The sequence below is a fragment of the Athene cunicularia genome, assembly GCF_003259725.1.
Source record: "Athene cunicularia isolate RWA chromosome 3 unlocalized genomic scaffold, athCun1 chr3_part1, whole genome shotgun sequence".
NCBI classification, from domain to species: Eukaryota; Metazoa; Chordata; class Aves; order Strigiformes; family Strigidae; genus Athene; species Athene cunicularia.
The window spans coordinates 20,045,905-20,072,101 of record NW_020799097.1 but is presented as its reverse complement, the minus strand read 5'-3'; the positions used below and the strand labels follow the sequence as shown (position 1 = coordinate 20,072,101).

General features: G+C 37.0%; 1 protein-coding gene across 12 annotated transcripts in view; it reads right to left on the bottom strand.

Moving 5' to 3' along the window:
• MYT1L (myelin transcription factor 1 like) overlaps positions 1-26,197 on the bottom strand; it is a 310,674-nt gene that overhangs the window by 100,961 nt on the left and 183,516 nt on the right. For 7 of the 12 annotated variants that reach the window (XM_026844773.1, XM_026844772.1, XM_026844774.1 and 4 more), the window contains one exon: positions 5,540-5,913. In XM_026844773.1, the coding sequence (XP_026700574.1) occupies positions 5,540-5,913 (374 nt within the window). Of the gene's footprint in view, positions 1-5,539; positions 5,914-26,197 lie in introns of those variants that run through there. The other 5 variants (XM_026844776.1, XM_026844778.1, XM_026844777.1 and 2 more) reach the window with 2 other exon arrangements.

Here is a 26,197-nt window from a genome sequence, read left to right as displayed (position 1 = left end):
AAGTGAAGAGGGCTACTAACTGCTTAAAGTTAAACTTAAGTTTCTAGACACAGCCTGGAAAATTTACTGAGCTTCTGAGTTAAATATTCATAGAGAAGGAAGTCTTCTTAAATAGTTCTTTAAGGGGAGGAAAAGTTAGGTATGACACGTGCAACACCACCTCACATAAATGTAACTCCATTGACATAAAGTTATTTTCTATTTGTCCTGGTGTAAACAAGCTCAGTATCAGGTCCTATCTCACTTCAGAGAATTCAAAATAATGTTTAAATAATGCCCTTAAATTATACTGCCTATAATCAGCAAACACCTTGAGCATGGAACACAGCAGCAAGCAGAAGTTTACTAAACTATCACCACAGTCAAGTTTAAGCAATTGACCAACCAACCAACAACAAACGTGTACCAATTGTAATAAATCTGAACTTTTTTCCACAACTTTTTCCAACAGGGTATTTACTAGATAGCTGTCTGCCCACTCTACTCCACAACTTTGAGGTTTCCAGCTCTAAACTACCTGTTCCAAATCTTTTAAATGCATTATTTCCAACAAAAATTTTCAGAGAAAATGTTTAGTCTGAATGTCTCTATATGAAATAATATAAACAGCTAAACAGAACATGTTGTAGATCATGCTTGCATCTTCAATGCAGAAAGAATGTATCAATTAAAGTTCTTATGCTGTAGTTTGACCCAGCCATTCCCAGCCTTGACCACTTTGTAACTAGATCAGAAAGGCAACTTTTAACTTCTTATCCAGGGAAAACCAACACAATGGCCAGGATATTCCAGCTGCAACTCTTTTTTTTTTTTTCTTCTGTTCTTCAGATTGCTATTGGTGAGATACCCTAGGCATGGGGTATCTTTTATGAAGGAGGTGAAACAAAACAGCAATAGAGTTTATTAGCAAACGGTTAAGATCTGCTTGTAAAACTGTCAGGTATTTATTCAGTTGTCTTCTTTGGCCCTGGAAAATGCACTTCCTTCCATGTACATTGTCCTAAGCAGTGAAATCATGCTTTCTGGCCTCTTAATTTCAAGCTATAATTTTGTTCTACTAGATGTTTTGCCTGTGAGGTACATGTGAGTCTAGCTCTCTGCTCTGATTAATACTGAATACCTACTGTGTTCACCAAATAGATGAACACTTTCCTGCTAATAGTTTTAATAAATGAATAGGATTAGTGGTCAACAGGCTGGACAGGAGACCTTGATAACGCAGATATGTTGTCTTAATTTATCAAGATGTAGAGTGTCTTCAGCAGCAAGCACAGCTGGAAAGCTGTGTGTCCCCCCAGTCTCCTCAGCACATGTGCTTCTTTCATCTTTAGACTGGTGTTTCCGTGTCCTTTTTCTTAGAGAACATAAGTGTTTCAGAAGCAAATTTGAGGAGGCAATCAGGAAGACAGTGGAGGACACTGACAATCTTAATAGAGCTGATAGGTGGATTTCAAATTATGAGGGCCTATGTGTCTGTGTCAAGTTTATGTAAGTGAAGGAAAAAAAACAAACATATTACCAGATTTTTAAAAAAGATCCTACAATTTAAAGAAGATTTAAAAAATGTAGAACATCTATCTCTATGTCCATGTTCTAGCTTTTATTTATTTTTAAAAACTCTATTATATCTCCTTTGAATATACACTGCTATCTATGCTTTACAGCTCTTTTTGCAGTGTATTCCACCTGAAAAATTAGGTGCAGTACCACATACTGGTATATTGTATATGCCAAATACCTTGAGTTTAATAGAAAATGTAAGGGACAGTCTAAAAGATTTATATATCCTACTAATTCATCTCTTGGGAAACTGCAGTAGTTTTTGTAGCATCATCTGTGGAATGGATTTGATTGATGTATCAAATTTCCTGAGGTCTAGAATCAGCCTGACTCCTCCTGCCCCTGGCAGATTATGAAATACCTGAAGTACAAGCCATCTTGAATGTCTTCATGTGATATGGGGTAAAAGGTGCCTTAGAATCTGTTCTGGAAGCTCCTCCAACAGAGGTTTATTTCTATAACAGAAAAGCTTTGTGAAACAGTCTTTGGGACCCAACTACCTGAAAAGAACTCTTAGGATAAAGTACTTCAGTTTGCCTTGCAAATCAAATGCTCCCTTCAGATTTCAATCTAAAGGTTCTCACCAGTTGTCATCACAGAGAAGGGGCGCTCCAAAAGCAGCCTTTTCTCTTACTCCTTCCCATTTGTATTGCAATTCACGGGTTAGGCTATTGTAACACAGGTCATCTATCTGCCCTTTCTTTCTGGGATATACAGGAAATTAGAAAAATTCATCTTTCCTTTAGTGGTGGTGCTGAACATAAGGGCTTCTCAAATCTATTCATAGATAGATGGATAGATAGCTGTTCTTCAAAGAGATACAGTACATGTAATGGAATTTTAAAGAAGACATGCCAGCCACTGGCGGGAAATTTTAAGCACTAATTTTGCTTCAATGGATTATGTACAGAAAAACAAGCAGAGAATATGGGAATCATCTAAAAAAGTTTGATTTTTCTTTTTTAAAATTTTTAAATTTTGAGATTTGTAAGAGTGTTCCTTTAGCATACACCTGTATTTTCCAAGTCCTTTAGGTTATCAATGACGAGGCTAGAAAAATGTGATTTTCAAAAAGGCTGAGATGGTTTCAGTGAAAGTCCATGTATTAACATTAAGAACTGTATACCTATATTACCTGCATATTATCAATATCCTCTGAAAATCCCATCCAAAATTAACTTTCTTTTGACAAAAAGTATGGGCAATGAGATTCCAGTGAGGTATTTGAGTTTCCTAGGATCTACCTCTTTTCTAACAGAAAACTAGATTTGGTCTAAGAAATGGTAAAATACCTTACATTCCTTCTCTCTCCCCTTTCCCCCCCCTAATTGCTTCCTCTGTAGTCCTACACTTGCTGATGGAATTCTATCACCGATACTTACAACTTTAACTGTTTTGTCCACCTAGACTACAGTTATTTACAGAAATTTTCTAAACTGCTATTATCTACAGAACAAATGACAGAAGCTTTTAGGAGAACTGTGCAGGCAGCCTGGTGTCCAGTGGATAATTCTGACTTTTCTTTCTAGTGACAGGAACACTAAAACACATTCATACTTCCTGCTAAGGTGACTTAAAAGGTGGATGGTGTTTTACTACAATATCTACATTGTAGTGAGTAGCAAGTAATTGAGACAACTTAATGCAGAGCTGACAGGCCTAATTTCCCCATCTAGTCAATAGATAAAGGCCAGTGCCACATTCAGACTATGTAGTTTTAGAACCCCTAACTTTGCACTTTGTTTCCCTGGAAAATCAAGTCCAAATTCCACCAGAGATGCTTATGTTATGCGTGGAAAAAAGTGAAACATCAGGATCTCTTACTGAAATCAATTTGAAATGAACTATCTAAAAAAATCTGATTTATTGATTAGCTTCTAGACCTCATCAAGAACAAACTGTTATCACTCTCCTCTTCTTGGCACAGACATAAGTAACTCCATACTAACTTTCTCATTAATTGCTAGTAACTCTTTCTTGTAAATTAGCTGTGCCCTAACTGGGAATGTTGCACAGTGATTACTAGGTTGATTCTCAAAGGATCATGAAATATTTTTCTTACAAATTTCTATTATCACTTTTCCCATTTTATGGGGATTATTTCTAAATGACTAATGCTTGACATAGAACATATATATATATATATATATTTATTAATGTACATATGTATTATTACTGGAATAGCATGGGATCCTAAGAAAAGCTTGACCTATATAAGTTTTAGTTTCATGTAATATGCAGTGCGGCTAATGTAGGTACTTCTGTAAATTTTGTGCAGTTCTTAACCACAGCCTACTATATACAGAAGGAAAGCGGTCAAAAAGCAATGTCAGCCTCTGTAAATTGATTAGGACCACTAACTGCATGTGTAACTGTGTGGGAATAAGTAAACCACTGTGTTTTCACTATGATAGTAATAGTAAACTCAGTATCAAGCCTGCTGGCTTGCCAGAAGCAATTTTCTTGAGCTCTTGAGTTTTGCTTATTTTTTTTTTCCTTTTATCATTTTTGATAGTGTAGATTCAAAGTTTTTCACGTCAGCTGAAATCACAGCAGCAGTTGCACCATAACCCAAGCACCAACAAACTCAGTCACCATTATCTCTTAAAGAAACTGCTAGACATCCTGCGCTTGCCCATCAGGATAGCAATAGCAGTTGCCTATCAGCCCGATCGAACACAGCTTCTCTTCCAGATTCTGAAACAGCAGAGTTCCCTGCAAAAGGAAATGGCTTCCCTGCTGCATCAAACTCATGTAACTTTTAAGATTGGCCATTTATGCTCTACCAATTTTGTTGGCAAATTTAAGCAATTGAGGAAATGCTACAGATTCAGATATCTAAGAAAATGCTTATAGCCACCCAGCTGGCCACCATCTTGCCCAAATGGAAAGAATACTTCCAAAGACTTTCTATAAGATTTAAGATCTGACCTTACAGAATGCTGAAACAAAAGTCATACAACTTTCATACCTGGTTCCTAAGAGGAATCCAACTGAGGAGTGCTGAAAGCTTTTCTTATATATTTTTTGGTTAGAAAGGTGAATCTACCCAACCAAAAACGTGTTCCCTGGAAATGGGAACAAAATACTTTTTAGATAGCTCATTAATTTTTGCATGATTCTTTCATTTCACCCCAGTGCATTATGATGTCTGTCATCAGCATATGGACTCTTGGGTAAATGGACACTGATTACACATTTTGAAAATACTGGTTATATAAAGTCCAATATCCCAAAAAAGAGAAAGGTGAACAGATTAATCACATTAATTTGGCTACTACTAGTGACCTGTATGTCTAATGGCACTTATGCCATGGTATGATAACCAAAAGATGACTTTTAGAAGGACTTTATCTATGTAAACCTCTCACTATCTCTATTTTTAATAGAAGCAACTAAAGTACACAGCATTCAAGTCTCAAAGAACCAAAGTATATTATAATAGTTCATTCTGAACAGTTTCTTGGGGTACAGGGAAGTATGAGGCAAAATTTTCAAAGGGAAGAGGCCCGTTTTTGCTCACAAAAATTATCTGCAAACTTATGACAGCATTTATGTGGGCAACCATTGACATTATATAAGCAGATCCAGCAAATACACTTGCAAATGATCAGTACAGGCACCCAGCTGTAGCTGATGCTTTGCTTGTACCTTCGTGAATATTCTCCTGGTAACTGCATGCATTAATCCACTACTAGGATTACATTTTATGCAAGCATTTTTAGCACAAACACACCTCCACCCTCCTTGTTTGAAATACGAGTGCTGGTGTATTAAAAAAGATTTGGAAGACAGACTTATTAAAATAATGTTAAGAGAACACAGTGGGGTATATTTTCAGTGTGGAGCAGAGAGATTTAACTGCATGACTTCCATTAACTTTAATGAGAACCACGCAGCTAAATTCTCACACACCACACTAGAAGATTAACCCAGAAAACACACATTGTTTACTTTTTACTAATACTCTGATTATTACCACGTTCTTCCTCCTCCTCCTCTTCTTCCTCCTCCTCTTCTTCCTCCTCCTCTTCATCCTCCACATCTTCACCTTCCTCTTCATCCTCCTCTTCTTCCTCTTCAATCTCCTCTTCTTCTTCTCGATCTATCTCCTCATCATCCTCCTCCTCATCACCCTGCTCCTCATTATCATCAGAATATTCCTCCTCTTCTTCATCCTCTTCCTCTTCTTCCTCTTCCTTTTCATCCATCTCCTCTGTTCCATCAGTTTCATAGCACTCATCTACTGAAGAGTTGTCTGCTTTAACCACAAAAGGTTTTCTTTTGGGGGCTGGTTCTTGGGGTTGCTTATCTTGTGTTTTTCTTTTTTTTGCCAAAGGGCAGCCATAAACACTGCGCAAAAATAAAAGATAAAGATTAGTACACTATCCTCCTGATTTCTGTAGGTCAGATTGTAAAACTCATATCTTTTAGTCATATACTCTAATTCTACATGATTAGTTGCTGTTCCCAAAATGCATGTTTCTAAACTAAAATGCTGCTTAGGCAGTAATGACCAAGGGAGAAGACACTTACAAAACCTGTGAAACTGCAAACAACTATTATTTGCCTGAAAGTGTCACATGTACATGCCAGTATAACAGTTCCAGAACTGATACAAATGTGTGTTTTTTCTTCTCATTCTTTCCTCTCCTCTGCATGGTACACTCCTTTCTAAGGTAGATGAATATAGGGTAAAAACCAGCAATATTATTGTACTTGTAAGCTATCAGTACATCAGGAATAAAGCAACGCTCTGTAATTTTGTAATATTCAGTAAGGTTTTGATTGTGTACAATTAAGATAGTTTTCAATGCTATTTAAATAATGAAAATACGACCACATTATTAATGCTGTTATTTTTTGTTGTTATTATAAATGCTTAATTGCTCTTAAATTCTCCACTGCTATACTCCATTATACGCTATGAGGCTGGAAAGATGGGAAAGCAAGCTCCCCATCATGACCAAAACCAGTAGTTTTCATGGCCAGTGTTGGAATTGTTTTCGCCTTGAAAAAAATTAAACAATAAACAAAATCCTTTGTCAGTGAAGGAAGTCAGACTTTTCAAAGTTGAGTACCACTTCCTCATCGATCATTTTAATGCACTGTAACACAAATAGCATTTCAGAGTTCTGGTCTTCTACCAGAGTAGCCACCTGTTTCTCAAAGGTCATATAATCTGTGTTTGTTGAATGTGATCACCCTTGTGTAACCCCCCATAACCTCCTACACAGAGTGATTGCACACACAAATTACTTTCTGCTTAAATAACTTCCTCAGAACTTTTTTATTGTGTGATTATAAATGTTCCTCAAGCTACACTGGTTTTTAAGACTTCTTTCTGTGAATAATAATGTCCTGGGACATTTAAACTCTCCTTTCTAGTTCTTCCTGTATATCTACTTACAACTTCCTCTTTTATGTTTTTTATTCTTTTTATCCAGATTACAAAACACTGGGAATCTTTATAATTTTCTTCCATTCTAACAATGCTTCATATTCTATTGAGAAACCCTGAAAAACAGGGGATTTCACTGCATTTAGTACTACCGATGATCTCTCTGTGGTGTCTGCAGGGTCTTGATCTTGATCTGATTTAACTGCATCCCAGCAGCTATGCATTCCAGTTACTTAAACTGCTAGTTAGGTAACAAGAATTGTAAGTGCCTAACTTAGCTGTTGTCTTACCTAAATTTTAAAGCACTTGTTCACAAGAAGGTTGACTCAGTCTGACTGGCACACACATATCTAAGGAACATACACAGTCACCACTCTCTTTTTGTAAGGACTATAGGTGCCTTTAAAGACTAATCCAGCATGCTTAAACACCTCCCTCCATTAACACTATCATGAAATACTGAGTAAATTTTAAGTACCTCCATCTAGCCAGATTCCAATCCTCCTCCCTTGGGGGTGGGTACAGGGTAGCAGTCCTAATGGGATATTAGTTTCCAGACACCGATACCAAAGCTGAGGCCTAATGATGCAGGCTAGAGGGGGAATAGAATCATAGAATCATAGAACCATTTGGGTTGGAAAGAACCTTAAAGATCATCTAGCTCCAACCCCCCTGCCACGGGCAGGGACACCTTCCACTAGCCCAGGTTGCCCAAAGCCCCGTCCAACCTGGCCTTGAACACTGCCAGGGAGGGGGCAGCCACAGCTTCTCTGGGCAACCTGTGCCAGTGCCTCACCACCCCCACAATGAAGAACTTCTTCCTTAGATCTGATCTAAAGCTACCCTCTTTCAGTTTAAAGCCATTACCCCTTGTCCTATTACTAGACCCACATCCTGCAGATCCCAGGACCATGCTCCATCCAGCAGGTCACATAGCATGTCCTGGGGAAAAGCACCCTCTTCTAGAAGGTGAGCCTCTCTGCAGCTGGCTGTAAGAAACTGTCTGATACACACCAAGCAAGCAGAAGCCCAAACCTTCACTAATTTTAGGAGCCCTAAACCTGGGAAAGGAGGAGGCCTAAGCATCTGGTGTTTTCTCTTTTGACTATGCTTTGATCCAAAGATGCTTCAGTATAAAATCTATAAATATGGCAGAAATCCTTGTCCCTGGGTCACCACTACTGCTCGCTGCCAAATGTCTGTCCTGTTTCTTGTCCTGTGAGTCCTCCTCTTGGTCAGAACCTAGCCACTCACAATCATGAAAGGTGGGACATATTTTCATGGAAAATATCCTACATCATCACAGTCAGGGCAGAAACAGGAGTTCATTTTCCATCAGTCTGGACAGTCCCTAAAACCTGAGACAAAATGGAAGCACTGTTTGTTGTAGTGCTGATCACACCAGGTTTATTTTGGCACTTTCCCTGGTGCTACAGGGGTTCGGGAGTTGTCTATTTAAACTCTCAGTACGGAACTGTGAGAGAAGGCAGATGAATTTTTCCTCGGAACTGAAAATTTGAAGTGTGTGTAGTGCCCACTAAAATGGCTGGATAATTACAGAGGAACCTGTTTCATTTAGGTGCCTAACAAGTTGCATCCTAGAAAACAGGAGTGAGTCACATCCTGGGGCTCAAGCAGATTTCAGAAACGCATATCAGTTCAATGGGATTTCAGCAGACAGGAAAACATTTACTGAGTGGACGTGTCTTGCTTTCTTGTTTCTGTTCCTTCTTATTGTGATGAATATTACCCTCACTATAGCTTCTTCAATACCATTATCATTAAATGATTTTTCTCAAAATCCTGATCTTTATTTTCAAGAATGAGAGTAGGCTTAGCCCCAGAAATCCCCAGGATTTCATTTCTTCCTCTTATTACCTTCTTAGAACACTGTAACCTTCTTAGAACACTGTAAGAGATAAAGATGATACTTCACACAGCTCTGAGCTAAAACCATCGAGGCTAAAGGGCACCAGTAGATGCACAACTGTGAAAATTTTTGGCCACTGGGGATGATGCAAACTTGAATTTTGTCACATTAAAGCTAGAACATTAATCCCACCCCACCCCATTCTTCATTAAGAACACTATATACTTGCAAAAGTTTTTATCTAGTGATGCCCCAAACAATCCCCTTTGGAATTCACAATAGTCTGGGAATTGGGGGAAAAGACAATAAAATAACAAATACATCAATTTTGTTTTGAATTGTTGTTTAATTTTTCTATTTGAGATCTAAGTATAATTGTATGACTTTCTAGATACAAATTATTAGTCAAAGGTAGAAAGAAATTGTTGTCATTGCCATTTTTTGCTCATTAATCTTTTTTTTTTCATGGCCTTATGCTTTTCTACACATCATTTTATAAATTGGGTGAGAATCTAAGAAATTACTTGGGATTCAGGACCCCCTCAAAAATGCATAACTGGCAATGGAAATTGGTGCCAGTTAGCTGCCTGATCAGCTTTGATGCTTTTATAAATCTCATTACATTTGCAACTCAGCTATTCAAGTAAAGTTGTGAATTTGAGTTAGTTTTTCACTTTATTTATCTATTCTTAGTGCCTTTTCTCATAGAATTAAAATTGAGGACACATCAGCACCTAAAAGAAACAAACATCTGTATATTTTAAGGGTTGGGTTCAGAACTAAGGACTTGGGAATACATTATTTTTCAAGGAAATCAGTTATGTTATAACTCTGACTCAGCTTTTGTAAACTCTTTCCTGACTAGTTTGTACTAGATTCTTCACAACCCTGAATTTGGTTTTGCCTGTGCTCGGATTTATACTTTAATAAATCTACCATTACATGGATTTTTCTTAGAAAACCTTTGAAACACTGTCTCGCACTGGCTTCCTTCTGCTCTTCAACTATATACCTCATATAGCTTATATACACCTCATGTATTACAGACTTCATAGTCCAGCAGAGTTAAAAAAAAAAAAAATCCATGTCTTTCAGAAACCTGGGAAACAGGCCACCAGACCTGGACCCTACTGTTTAGCTGCCCTATTTTCTTTCTTTTCTTTCTTAACCTGTTTCACTCTCTCCTTTGTTTCATTAATTTTTCAGATTCTGCCTCCAGGACACTTCTCTCTGTTTCTGGCATGTTCCCTGCGGTCTCTCAGGCGAGCACACCGAGGGGAAGGCAGCACCAGCTTCCCAGCAGCCTCTGCCACTAATTTCCCCTTCTGACCGCATATGGAGATGACAGTTTTCTTCCATTGACCTCTTGTTCCTTGCATATTTGTGAAATCTGTTATTGTTTGTCCTTATAGCTTCTGCAATTTTCTTTCCATTTCCAATTTTGCCTTTTGTGATCATCCCCTTATTTGCTTATTTTTTAGACTTGTTTATCCCTGCTCAGAGCAAGGACCCCATTGATTTATCTCTCTTGCATGCCTTTATCTGTTCTTTTATTGCTCACTGTATTTCCCTGGTCAGCTGTGTTTTTCTTATTTTCCCCTTATGCTTCAGGTCTCTTGGCTTTCAGCAAAATATGTATTTGGGCTTCCTGAAACACTCTTTTGAATATTCCACACTGCTTTTCTGTGTGTCTCAGTCATCTCTGGTTTTCAGAATCTGTCATGAATAATTCTTGTGGAAAGAACATTGTTGAATTTCTTAGCGATAAGCTCCAAGAGGACATATAGACATTAATAATTGAAGAAATAATATATGAATTTATACTCCTTAGTTAGAAGATGATTTATGGTATTTTTTAAACTCTCACGCAATTTTTCTCCATTAAAAAACAGACGCTGCTACTCACAGGTACATTCAGTACCTTTCTTCAGGAAATACGCATTTCTTTCACAGAGTTGAACTTGATTTTTAATAGATTTTATTACTAATTTAATGTAGTTTTCAGCGTAATTAGTATGGTTATTCTTTCCAAGCTGTAACAATTAAAAATATATCTTTAAATGTATATAGTATAGAACCAGAGAAATATAAGGGATTTTCTAAATCAGATTACTGGTTAATATTCTCCTGTCTGTGACATGCCAACTAACACATCAAAGGTGGAACATGACACCTGTGTCTGGAGGACATTTTCTTCTTAGAGTGTCTTCTTTCCCTGCATGAATTAGAAAGGGAGCTTACGTGACTAATAAAGGTTCAGTCAACTTTAAACACCTAGTTTAGATAAAGTTATTCTGATCATCTGCTACATTTACCAGCTTTCTTTTTTCATTTGCATCTCTTTTCTATTATTATTTCAGAAGCCTTGTACCATAAGATCCAAGTGACGAAAAATAAGATGATAACAATATTATGCTCTAAATCTATTTGGGTTTTGGTGGTTTTGGGTTTTTTTTTTTTGTTTTTTTTTTTTTTGAGGATTGTTATCTTTTTTAAAATTTTCTCATTAATACTTGGGAAAATCTTACAAATTGTTTTTTCAATCTAAATGTGTCCCCAGCAACTTCTTGTTTCATGTAAGAATTTAATGTAACATAAACCGAAACACTTGGTAAGTAATAGAATCTAAAAATTTACTATATAGACACATAGTGAGGTTATCAAAAACATTTAATGAATCACTTGAGTATGTGAAGTGGTGCTGAGGTGGAATTTTACCATATACTCTTGAGGATAGCAAATTAGGAACTCTCCGCTTGGAATCAAACTTCTGCAAAAGGCTTCAGGCAGAAAGTTGCCAAGATATTTACATTTGTCCCACTGGATATTATATTATTTTTGGTTTTGACTAGAAAACTTCCAAGTCCATATATCTGCATGAAGACTTTTAGGGTATTGAGAAAATTTTGCAGGTATTTTCGCATTTTGCAGGTCCTCTAACAAATTCAATCTTCAAAGAATGTGCAAACCTAATTAACTTGCGTAACATTGCATCACATTAAAACACTCTCAAAGCAGTGACTGCTTTTATCTTTAAGGGGCTGATACTCTCAGCTGATAGCGGTTGATCAGAAATAAACATTTGTATTCCATCAAACTCTACAACTTGAACTCCCTGCATTCCAGGAGCATGCCCTTTTCAGCAGACTATGCAGTATTATGAGGAAGAGCTGGTGGCGCTCTTGAAACTGGGCCCTTGAATTGATAGGATGGAAGAAGCATCATAAATTCAGAAAAAGAGATTGATTCCAGCTAGCGGTCTGCCTACTCAACTGCAAGAATAAACTCCTCCAGGTGAGGATAATTTCCCATTCATATTTAAATGACTGCTTAAAGTATACCAAATAACTACAGGATTGAGCAGCAAACCTAGTGGACAGTCATAACTGTGAGGTGGTAGAGTCAAAGTTCTTTGTGGGAAAATAATTTTGCTCTCTAAACCACACTGGTCAGGAATCTCTTCTGTCCCACAAAGTCCCGCATAATGCCTGCATACTGTCCTGCAATATGGGAGGTATTGAGTCAAACCTTTACAGACTGTGAAAAGTAAAAATCTTCCCTGAGTATTCTAACCACTAATCTATAGAAGAGAAAATAGGGAGAGTAAAAAGTCAAAGTACAAGAAGGACATAGAGTTTTTTTTAACTTTTACTTCACACAGATGACTAATTGCAGACTACAAGAGAGAGCCAGGACACACTGGTTTTGGTGCTTCCAACCAGTTAGATTAAAATTCTCTGTGTTAGCATCCCACCTGCTATAAATCCCAATCTAGAAGACTAATTTACCCCAAACTGTGTTCCAGCAGCCTGCTGGCAACTGAGCCAGAACCTTGAATACTGTTCCAGAATTAGGTATGTTTCTTGCACCCATTGCACTGCCAAGCACCACAGCATCTAAGGCAACTTGCAGAATGACTGCCCTCAGCCCTGTCTTCTCAGTTGGATTTAGGCACTAATTCCGAGTCAGTGCTTTGGAAACTCTATGCTCTCATCCACATTTTACACGCTTAAATATTTTTGTAGAAGTGGGTCCAAATTGCTATGTTTTTATCAATTTAAAATATAATTCGAAGTAACAAAAGCCTTTTAAAATACAATAAACTCATATCTGTAGTTCTGTTGTATTTCAGACTTTCCCACGAGCTTCTACTTCTGGTTCAATAAATCAGATTATTATAAGTAGGAAGCGCTTTTATGTGTGCAGTGTCAAAGCACACCATCTTTATTTCATTTATTTGTACCAAATAGAAGTTTGTTGACTTTTCACATTAGGTATGTATACATACCTATACCTGAGTTCAGTGAAAACTTAATTTACCTGAACAGGGACAAGCTTGACTGTTAGGAATGAGTGAAATGTAGATCATTCCATCCTTTTTTTCCCTCTGCAGTTTCAAATATTTGTGTACTGCATTATGGAACAGTAAGAAAAACTACAAAAATGCCCAGAAGTATGATGGTTCTCAAAAGTTAAAGGTAGAAGATGTAGTATTTTTCTCACAGAGCTTTAAAATCCAACTCGATCCTTTTGCACTTCAGAGCCTTTTTTAAACATGAATATCCACAAACATACTGCAGATCTACCCATGTGTATAGCATTATTTAACTAAATAAGCCCTAAAGAAAATTTAGTGTCTTTAAAAAACAGCACTGCAAAAAGGAGTTATGAGTAAAAAATAACATGAGAATAGAATCATGTGCTAAAAGTAAATGGTGGACCTCAAACTTAGGGGGTTTTATTATAAATTCAAATATTGAAATATGTATTTTTAAACAAAATAAAGCAGACTAGCTTTGTTGTAGTCAGTACAGTCACAATAACCTAAGTCAAAGTGAGGATCTTTTATTTAATTAGATCCTATACATCTCCAGTCTGAAGCACCTCCCCACACCGATTCACTGAGACTCCAAACTGGTGTAACTGAACCCTGTGATGAACAATGGCAAATTTACTGGCTAATGTGCCCTCTGGCTAGTGAGATCATTTCACCCATCACCAAAGTCTGTGCTCTTGCGACATGACAACTGAAAGGGAACTTTCAGTTTTGCAATAATTAACCCATTTAAACAATAAGTTTATTTAATTGGCTGAATCCAATAGCTGTTCAGTGAAGAAAAATGAGACACAGTAATGTATTTCTAGGTGTTGTACAAATACACAGGAAAAATCTCAGCCCTGAAGAGCTCACTTAAAGCAAGATGTAAAAAAATAAATGTAACAAATCATGAGACTAAAAACTTACGTGGCAGTACAGGTTAGCAAAGTACATGCCCTGTAGTTTTAGATTATTCAAAAGTATTTATATAAGTAAATCAATACAGTATCTGATTGCCCCATGACTTACAATGTCATGTATGTGGTTCATCTCTCACCTACCCCTAGGCTTCTAAAAGCTAAGTCTATACATATCATGTTAAGCTCCCTTCATAAGTCAATGCAGAGAATCTGGAACCTCCTGGGAGGCGATCCATCTGACCTTTCTTAGACACTTTGCCTATGTCTCCACTGACAATAAAGGGTGTTGATGATGATTAACTTATATTTCTACCACTTAGGAATCTCATAAAAGCAAGGGATTTTTTTTTTTTTTTTTTTTTTTTTTTAATACTGTAGGTCCATCCCCAACAAAGATAGTACCTAGCAGATTTTAAAACCACGCAACACAATACTTTCTTAAAGAGAAAATCAAAACCCTGCTCCTTTCCTTTCCATAACTGTTGTATCACTTAACATGAATAATTCTCTTCCCTATAGTTTAGCTATCTTCTCAAGCCTACCTGCATGAACCCATATCAGACAAATGTTATAGCTGCATTCTGGATGGCAAATACCCAACTTAACTATGCATTCAAGGGCCAGAAGCCACAACTGATTATGTCTTGTTGCCAGATCCTTGAATACAGGGACTGATCAAAGAAACTAGGATAGTGCAAGAGCATAGGTTTAATGACTCACATTGATTCGTTAGATGAAATGCATATAATCAGGTTTTGCTAAGTGGCTATTGATTCTACACACTTCAGTGTTGATTTAGACACTCAGACACGTAAAAATGGGAACATAGAAAGCCAGTGACCACTTCTGCACTAACTCGAAGAACACTGACTTCTGCAATAGCTCAGAATCCTGCAGTCTGCATTTATTTCAAAAATCTAAACTGGAAGAAAAACATTGGGAAATAAAACCCTCTATATTTCTACATGCAGACAAAATGAGGCTGGCTACACTGAGCTCAGTCAAAGCAGCATCTAGAGCTGCCAAGATGTCCACATTTGTGTGTATCCTCTGTTTTCAGCCTCAGCGGTAATGACAACTCTGTTTACAGGTAGAAGGCAGGGCAGGTTCCAATTTATTTATTTTTCATGATAATATGGTATCATAAAATGGGAAAAGTTCATAATGAATCATTCACCAATTTGAAAGGGATAGAATATGCTACAAGAGCACATCTATGAGTTACAAAAGATCTTTGCATAGTCACAATGTTTGAGCCTTGGCCATTATATGAAATCTTTCTATTCCAGTATTTTAAACATAATTGCTTTTAAGGAATTCAGCATGCTAAGTTCAAGCATTCAAAAATTAAGGGAAATAAACTGCTGGAAATCAAAGGCGAATCATGTAGTTATACCCTCAGTCATTTAACAACATGGTTAGATACATATTTGTAGAATCAACACCCTTAGACACAGACTCAGTAGATTATATTTTAAGAACACCACAACAGGTCAAGCTATCATTCTAGCATGTACTTAAGTAATGAATAATGGAGTACTCTGTGATTTTATCACATCTCTAATGTAGGGCTACTATAATGAGACTATCAACTACTGATTCCTATCACAAACACTCTTCTCATCATCTCCACATAGATACACAATAGCACTGGCTCCCAACTTCATTTTAATTGAGAATGATATATGGCACAGAATTAAGAAACACGATACACCAATTTTCTTGTAAATACAGCAGTAAGTATCTTACTTGATCCAAAAACTAATGGCTACAGAATACAACCAATGGAAAAGAATAATACTGTGGAGCAGCCTTCTAACACAACATTGACATCAGTAAACATCTGAAATTACAGGAAAAAACTCCAAAACCAAAGTGATACAAGCTGCAACCACTTCAGTGCTTCTGTACTGGATTCTCACCTCCAGCATAAGCTACAGGATATAATTATTTGTCTTGCATGGTTGGTTAGGAGTCATTCAAGTGTGAAATATTCTAAATTCTAGTTGTTAGAGGACTGAGATGTTTAAATCTTCCTATTTTGAAAAAAGGCAAAAAGATTGTGCCTTTCCGTAACACAGAGAACACATGATTGTTCTAAAACATGAAGTGACAGCATTCTCTCTAAGATTTTGCATTATGAAGCTGCAGCTAGAATTGGTCTCTTCATACAGATGTTAACCATTATTAATATGTGCTTAGCAAATATTATTATGAAGGAACTGAAAACTTATCCTCCATATTAATTTTTAAGGGTGATTTCTTTCTTAGTGGGCTCTGCACCAGAAAGGTTACCATAACAATCTGTTTATAAAGAGGATTTCTAAAATACCTTTATCATTATACCTCCATGACCCTGATGTCTAGGACAAAATTTTGATACTAGTTGTTGTGCCTGACAGTTTACTACTGCATACAAATTTACTAGCATGATCTTATAACCAAGACTTTATGTGCTTTGTTCTTGGAGAGCTATATTAGTATTATATAATATTCAACAGCCATGAGAGTCACTATTAGCAGTTCCTATAAGAGATGCATTAGACCAATATAGGGTTCTAGACCTACACAATTCTCCTGCCCTAACTTTTGCTCAAGGGGCACATCCATCAGGAGACACAAAAATAATGACATACGTTCTTCCACTGCATGCAAGTACAAGGCAGGTATTGTGAATCATTATTCTCCTCTCTTAGAAAATGCCACTGCACAACCCCTGCCCCCTGCCACGACTTACACTCTGAAAAGTATATATTTGCCAAACTAGTCTCCTTCTGCAGCACAGAGAAGTTGCTTTGTTGTAATATTAGGGGATCTTGCAGGTAGTATTTTCACTAAGATACAAGCTCACCTTTGGTAAAGAAATTGGTTCAAGCTGCTGGCAGACTCAAAGGACAAAACTGTATCTCTTGTATTGAGTTCATTTTATTCACCTTTTTTTTTTTTCCCATGATTAGAAGAATTAGAAATACTCTGGTCTAAAAATGAAAGCTTACCTACTGGCCTAATCACATGACTCCAAAAGCCAAACATCTAGATATGGGCCTAAATGGTTTTGCCTTAATCTGGCATTTTTTGATATATCTGATGAAAGAAAGGATGTCTGTTCAGGAGGAAAAAAAAAAAAAAAACAAAACTGAATTCCATCACATTCTTATCCAGAATAGTGAGGCTCCAACTTGACTCATATCACAATTTAAAAAAAAAAAAAATACTACGGCATATAATGTTACTTTTTATAGCTGACAGTGAGTTCCATTAGACTGTAGAAGAGTCTCTGAAGGAAAATGAAAATAGCCTCCCAAGGGAGTGGAAGCCCCTCACAGCATGATTTAAATGTGGCAGCTGGGTTGTGGGTGGAAATAGCGGTTTCCATTGAAAATCTGCTGCCAATATACCTCCTATGGCTAGATTTCACAGAGAAATGTGGCAGTTATCCTTCTCTGAAGTTCAGCTGCTCAGTTTTAAAGATTCACAGACAGGAAAGGTAGCAAGAGTCAATGGCTGAATAGTGAAAGGTCCAGAATGATGTACTGTCTAAGGACCAAAGAGTAAATTTGGGAAATGGCTGGAAGTAGAAGTATGTAACAGGAAGATGGCAAGAAGAGGAACAGATTCTTTAGTTTTAAAAGATGAAAGGCAACTTTTTAGAAAGTGTATGCTGCTTCAAAGACTACTTTAAATTTTTTGTATCGTTTAAGGCATTTGATGCTTAACATTTATGTTTATTTGGAAGTCAGCAATGTGTTAGTCACTTTTAAAAATGGTCACTATATATTTGGGGCACAGATCTATAATTGAAATAGTTGTGGCGACATTAAATGTCATCACACTTAACTTTAAAGTATGTAAGTTTAGATGACTAAATGAATAAATTCCCCAATGGTAATATATAGGTGTATAAGCCTGGGAGTCACTATAGCAAGCACATTGACTGTGGTATATCTACACTAAAAAATATGAACTACCACAAAAAAGAATGCTTCCAAAATCACTTCTCTCTTTCTTGTTGACATCTGCATACTTGCAACTTTGACTCATGATATCATCTTCAAAATATGACTTATAATCCAAAAAGACTGCATTTTCCGATGCAGGTACAGATATCATGCCTGTAGTATGGATGGCTAGTTTATTGCTCTGTTTAGATACAGGCAGTATGGTACTGTTCTCTGCCTTTTAAAAAAAAAAACAGATTGAAACAATTGTCCAATTTTTTTTTTTTGAACCCGATCAACCTGTTACGGCTCCAAATCTGGTTCCTCTACAGAAGTCCTTTAACCATCAAACTAGCTTTTCTCTCTATTTCCCTGTTCTCTGTAAAAAAAAAAAAAATCATGCTCCTTTCTGTCCTCAGGCCTGGCTTCAACAGCTGGAACAGAAGGCAGCCTCATCCTAGTCAGTCTTTGCCTGTCTTCATTTTAGTACGATTCTGGCTTGGGAATTAAAATCATGCTTGGCCCACTCAGGCTGATGAAGCAACCAAAGTAGTATCTTGCTTTCTGAGGTAGCATTCTCACTGCTGGTCCAGGATGTACCACTCTCAAGGAATTTGTCAGTGAAAGGGGGTGTGACTGCTACACTGTCTATAGAAATCAGAGCTGTCCCTGCATGTTAGGTGAGCAGAGAATGCCTGCTGTGCCTACCGGATCAGAGGATGTTGGTATAGGTACCTGCAGTCTGCAAATCTCAGACATTCTGGCATGCAGAAAGCACTGAGCAGCACAGTTTAGCTAAGCTGGCAGCACCTCTGGGCATACACAAATGTTACAAGATTGATCAACTACAGAGTCAGGATTTTTGTGGATCCTTCTCTTCAATTTCAGTACCTAAGACCTCTTAAATTGTGCTCTAGAAGTTTGTGCTTATATTCTGATTTGTATGTTGAAATGCTCTATGTGAAAAATCACAAATGTAGAAATTTAGTAGTGGAAAACTTTTATCTCACCTCTAATTGACAGGTAAGTGTACTAAATGGAAGGTGTGCCAGTATCAGAGAACATTTTCGTGTCCAAAATACCTAGAAGGTTTTGAAGGCAGGGATGATAAACTGCATCGGTATGATGTCACTTCAAATTATCTGGTATCATGCAAAGCTATATTGTAATGTAGCCAGTAGGTAGATCTTTCCTGACTCTTCACCAAATAATTATAAATTTCCTTGTGGCTTAAAAAATAGGGAGTTTGGTATCATCTCTGTTTTTCAGACTGGTCAATACATTTTTTTTATATTCCTGTGGAGGCTTTTTCTCTTACAGAGTTCTAGAGCAACATAATTACAAATTGCCCTGGTGTAAGAGGAATTAAATTCTATTCCTACTTACACAGGAAAACAGTTTAATTCACAGTATACCTAAAAAGTAAAAAAAAAAAAAAAATGCTACTAGTAAATCTAAACAATTATAGTTCTGTGGTGCTTCTACCCGAGCTGTCCAGTAGACTATGATTTCTAAATCTGACTGCTATAATTTTCAATGAACAATCAAAATTATAGTAGATAGAAAAAGCTAAATGTTTTCTCTGTTTTACAGTTTTACTTAAATGCTGACATTTTAAATAAGTGGTTCCACTTTTAGTCAATGCCATTTTAACTGTTCAGTCCTTCCTCCTACATCCTTTTAATAACAACTGGAAGCAGCAAGCTTGACTGCTAAGATGAAGTTAACACAGTAGTCAGAATTTGTTTGCATTCTTTCTAAAATGATATTTATTTTATAATTATGATTCAGTTTCTGAGTCCGTCTTTCTGTGTGATCTCTTTAGGTCCCACAAGCTAAGCAAAGCCAGGCCACGTCAGTTCTGACTACGTCAGTATTGCCAAGGAACACCTAGGTGCTGCAGAGACAGTACTATGACTCAGAAAGTAGTACACTTTCCTTGCCAGTAGCACTAAAACAAATTTGCTGTTGTGGGACAGAAGACTGTAAAGCTGGTAATACTTTATGTCACGTGGAATTAAAAAGAAGAGTTAAGTGTCTGTGTTTTAAGAACTAGAAATGTTATTTCCAAAGCCCTGCTCAAAATAAAGTCATGCAATTATATTCTGTCAGAATTATTCCTACATTTTCAGACAGATAAACAATCCTTTATGTTTTTTACTTTCCATCCCAAACTCCTATGCACTATAAATGTGTGCAGGTAAAATGTTGCTATGCCCAGTCTTGTGAGTCAATGTGCTATTGTGAATGTATTACAACATCATAAGCAACATGACCTCTTGTGTCATTAGAAATCAAATAATTAACAACACAAAATGCACTGCGAGTACCATGTTAGTATTTGTGAAATGTTTTAAAATTAACAGCAGAAAAAGCTTTATGACCATAAAATACAGTTACTGTAGTAAATTGGCTGCAGAGCAGCCATCCACCTGGTTGCAACTTTGGATCTTCTACTTACTTTCACAAAGTATGGGATATCTAGAGCATTCTCTGAGAAGTAAGTTTCAGAATTATTTTTTTTTTGTTTGTTTGGTGGCTACTGACACACAAACATCTATAAGCCAGAGAATATTCATTATATATTTCATGGTATATATGACATATCCTCTTGTTTCAGATGTTTGCTTGTCCCCTTTTCTTGAAGTAGTCCTCATCGCTACTAGGAGCCAACAAACTGTTAATCCTCATTAATCGTCGTAGAAGAAAACATGCCCAAGCAAGATCTACATTAAACAGTGTATCAGTAATTCTATCACATTATTCTTATTGTCTCTGGAACTACCCAATAACAAGAAATCTTTTGTTCATCTTTGTATAAATGAACTTTTAATATAAGAAGGATGGTCTAAAGCAAAAGGCATTGGAGTAGAATTCAGAGGCATGACTCAACTTCTGGCTGTGATGTAAATTTCTTGTGTGGTAGCAGAGAGTCACGAACTGCTAGTTTACGAAGGGAGCAAATGCATTACAGCTCTCAGTTTCTGTGCATAGCTGCACAGTGAAATTCTAACATCCAAGTGAGGTATGTCTGCTCCTCTTCTAATACCTAGGGACATGTAGACACTTAACACACAGCAGAATGTAGACTGTAATCCAGACTGGAGGAAAGTATTTTCTGTAGTGGGAGATTTCTGCTCCTGCAGTTAATCACCTTAAACCTTATTTTACTTACAGAATCAGAGATTAACCCATTTTTTTGACGAGAAATGGTCAGAGGAGGAATCACGATCCCAGCCTTAGCCATTATCTAATCTAGAACATATAGAAACATGTGCGAAAGTTGTGTTTAGTATCCTCTTTTGCCGGAGGCAACAAGCTTCATTTTACACCTCTCAGAAGACTGTTTGATCATCAGGTTTTACAGTAATCTGGTTTAAGAGTGCCCACTTCTCTAATACTTCATGAAAAAAAAAAAAAAAAGCATGTCCTTTACTATCAGTGAAGGATTCATTCCATTCCTGTCCAAAATGAGTGTCTTTTATATGAAGTGCTAATGCTGAGACTGGAAAGAGGGTTCTTCTCTCTCCCAAGTGACTGTTCAAAGTTGCAAAACTGTATCTTTTCCTCTTCCTTTTGGATATATTATTGTCCATAAAATGAAATCAAGGAAGGAGAATACAAGCACCCTGACATCTTAACTTTATAGTCAGTACAAGTTCCCAGAAGGTGGGAGAAACATGTCCTATAATAAAATAGTGGGTGAATGCCATGTTTTTACATACCACATATTGGAGGATTTTAAAGGATTTTAAAAACACTTGCTACACCGAAGCAAGCAGATAAGAGATTAGAGATGTACTAAGTATGCTGCGTAACTATAACATAGGTATCAAAGTGTCCAAATAAACATTTCCTGGCAGAACACTAGAAATCTGGACAAGCTTAATGTTAAAAGTACAATTCTACTTTGACTTCAGAGTTAGTTAGACACAAAATAAGGCAGGGATGATGAGGGTCCACCCTTTGAACTCAGTCACTTAAAGTAGGAATGCACACCAGTTTTTCTCTACCCTTCAAACACCTATTCCCTGTTCACAAGGTACTGGTAAGATTTTCTGCTGGAGACATTATAAGGCTGAAAAACAGTAGCAGGTGCACATCATTGGTGAATTTCTTTCACAAGTACCAACTGGACAGAAAGCATTCATCCACTACTTGTTCATTCAATTTAGTGGCCTGCTCATTACTTTAAATTAAAAAAAATGATGGCATAGAAATCTGTCCCAGCCCCAGGGAACTGAACTTTAAAAAGCTGTTTTAAATGGCTGGTATTGGCATTTAAAGTCAATCATATCCTGTCCTGTTTCATTTATCTTTATAGTATTACAAATTTTATCATCAATCATAGATTTAAGACACAGATCTAACTTCAATCAACTTTTCCACTCCTCCATGAGTACCTACAATGTGGTGCCGCTGGTTTCTGCAAATAACAATCAGTTTCATGCAATCAGTAAGCTTCAAGATTTTATTGGGAAGGTGATTCAGGTGAGTAGCCAGGAAACTAACTTGGTAGGTCCACTCATCTGGTTGAAGATACCATTGCTTACTGTGTCCTAAACTGTATAGTGCTGAGGGTGTCTTCAGGAACTAGCTATCCCCTGCACATTTGATTCTGTACTGTGAATGTGTTTATTTAGATTTATTATTGTCATCAAAGATGGCTCAGGAGTACCTCTCCTTTCCCTGTCCTGAGCTGACACCACTAGAAGCAGTACTTAATATCAACCACTAATAAGAAGTGATGTCTTTGAAAGGGCTGTCTCAACTTATTGAAAAACTTCAATAGACGTCTTTAAAGACACATCATAGTGTATTTTTAGCAGGAAAGAACCCACAAAACTTTTTTTCCTATAACCTAGGTTTGTTTTCTCACTTCTTTACTTTTTTTTTGCCTCACTTCTCTCCTATTTCTACATATACATCTATGTGGATTTTTTTGCTAGCATGGTTTAGTGATCTAGAACATGCAGAAGGTAGTTGGACCCTCGTTTCTGATTCCTTCATATTTGGGTTGCTTTCTTGTTTTCTTCATATTCTTCTGCTAGCCCAGGTAATAATTAGGATGCCTGATGTAATAAAATATTAATATTTGAAAGAAAAGGATAACTATAACTTTATTTATTTTTTACTTATATGATTTCCCCTGTGTCTTTTTTTGATGATTCTAGCAGAGTTCAGATCATTTTCACTGAGGTGGAGAATAAGGTGCAGGGCAACACTATTCCCTGATAGCATCAGTGCCACCTATGGATAAGACTTTTTCAAAGTCATCTATATTATTTGTGTTGGCATAGAAACTGGAACAAGGAACAAGATGGGGTTCCCTGTTTATCCAGCTGCCAGTATTGACCAGTAAATTCTTCTGTCTCCAAAGCCCCAACTTGGGATGCTCCAATCCACAGGCCATTTTTCAACTGCACAAACAGTGGCTATGCTGCTGCTCAGAATAATTGTTGGTAGAAGGATGCAGGCAGCTCCTTAGTATCCTAAACCCACTGCACAGTGTTGCTCATGGCTTTTCTGGTTTAGTGTAAGGCTAATAACCATGACGGTATTATCACTAAAATACACATTAATAAACAAGATTTCTTAAATACTGCCAGCTTTTTAAACCTCGGAATCAATACTTTTACAGAAATGTTGCAGACATAATTCACAAATTATGAAATAGGGAAACTAGAGTTGACTCTAAGTGTAAAATTTACTTATTTTTACAAATTAGTTAATTTTGCTCTATCCTCCAGAAAAATGTTTTGATCCAAAGAGCACTGAAATGTAAGGTTAGACTTCCTCTGACATCAGTGGTCATTTAACAGATCTTTATTTAAATACCAGATAAATATCAGAGACAGAGATTTGGGCCCTGTGTTTGTAATAATCCCCCATATATGGTTCTCTCTTTACATCTTAAGATGCCTGAAATTCACTTTCTGTTTACAAGTGGGGAAACAGAGACATAGAGAGATGAAAAGTCTTGCCCATCATGTGCGGATCAACTCTGTAGATCCTCTTTTTCATTATGAAAAGCAGAAATTATGCAACCTGAAATGATTTATCCCTCTCCTAAGAGAACACAAGGTTCTCAGCAAAGCTACTAGGCCAACCAAGTAAATTTCCCATAGGCAAAGGTAAAATGTGTATAGCTACTTCCAGGATCTTGCTGGGGAAATTATCTCCGCAATATTACTGGATGTTCTGGGGTTTGGTTTGGGTTGGGTTTTGGTTTTTGTTTTTTTTATTTTCCATACTTTCTTCATGGTCTTCATATTTTGTGGATGATGGCAACATCTCTAGACAGATCCTTCCACAGAAAACACTATGGCTGTAAGTGAACTGCTGCATGAGAAATATGCCCAGCACCTGCCATTTGAAAGACTATGAGCATATCATTTCAGCGATATACAAGCCTGGGAACCCACTGCAGAAAGCACATCCCAAATCTGCTGTTTGCTGTTGCTGTACAGTTGGGTCAGCACTCTCCATGCTCCTGTCTCTCTCTGATTATATTTCTCCGTCCACCCTTTATTAGGCTAATACTTCTGGCACATGCAGATCCTGCAACTTGCTGCCACTTAAACTGCTATACCCAACCCAGGTGGTGATAGGACAAATTGAACTGTGGTTACTTCGTGTAGTCACCTCTAGACAATGGCCATGAGCATGCAAAGCTGCATGCCAATTCCTGGTGTATATCTGGTTGATGTTTCAGACTCAACTTTGCACCTTTCTAATCATTAATCAACAATCAGACAAAGGATATATTGCTGAATCCAGACAGCAGCCAATACAGACCTCTAATACATTATGGATTCTCTGTCAGCACATTTATTTATTGTTTGCAGTGTTCTGTTTGAAAATCCCTACACTCTTTCACTTATTTATTTTATTTATTTATTTACATACTTGTTTCTCTTTAGCTGGATTTAACAAAGCAGTGAAGCTTCATTTATTAACATTTACAAACCCTGAATGGTGGATTACATTATATAAAATACTTTTATAATATTATTCTTGGTATTTACCGAACTTATGAAAATCTTTAGCAAATGTACCATTAAATGAAATAGAATTAAATTGCACAGGCAGTGTCAAAGTACAGTTTTTCCTTAGGTTAATATCCAGTAAATCATTTTATCATTATTTATCACTATAATAAAGGTTGACTATCAGCTTAGAGAGAAACAAATATACATTTGTCTATACTTCCAGCATTCAGTGGGATTTTTCACAGTATCGTAAAAGCAAGAAACAAGAAGGATCTCACTGTTCTGTGGTTAGGCTTTAACACAAATGCATCAATGGACGTCGGGTTCTGCACAGCGTGCAGCCATGCTCTGCTATCAAATTAATGTTAAAATATGTATGTCCTGGCTTCTGATTTATAATGTCGTTGACAAATAGTAAAAAGGACAGGCATGCCATAAAGTTTATGGATGAAGTGATGGCATGCACAATGATGTCTCATAAAGAATAAAAGGGGAAAAGTTATTTATTCTTGTGGATTCAAGAACTAAAATACAGATAGACTGGCTGCGTGCAAAGAATTTTTCATAAATATCCCACAGTGCACCCTGTTGTACAGCAGCCATACATTAATTAGAGAATTCAGCAGACACTGCAATGTGTTACACTCACCCAAGTGAATCTTCATTTTTCACATGCAGGGCCTTACTAATTAAAATCAGCTTTGCAATTAAATGTGGAAAATTGTGTTAAACTTTCAAGCGTGGTTTAGAAAAAATGTATTTATTTTTAGGGTATTTTATTTTGATGCAAATGAATTCTCCATCAAAGTGAGACCAGTAAAAGGGAGGTATGAGGATTTCTCTCTTTTCTATTATAGATGCTCCTCTCAGTTGCAAGTTGCAATGCTCCACTATCTCTCTGCCAGTACCTGGCCCTGTTCCAATGCTTTTAGTGAGTGCTATCTGTCAAGGCATGAATAATACAGCCCCTAGGCTGTCGGCAGAATCCAAATGAGGCATACATCAGGAAGCAAGCACTCGACTTTAGCTCCAGAACATGCTCCTGTGAAGACAGGCAATTATTCACCCACGGCTGCAGCCATGGCAATCAAACTGGTGGGTGAAAAGGTATATGAAATGAAAAAATTTGAATAAGAAATATGGCACAACAAGCCACAGAAATTCAATAATTTTCTAATAAGAGAAAGACGTTTGAGTC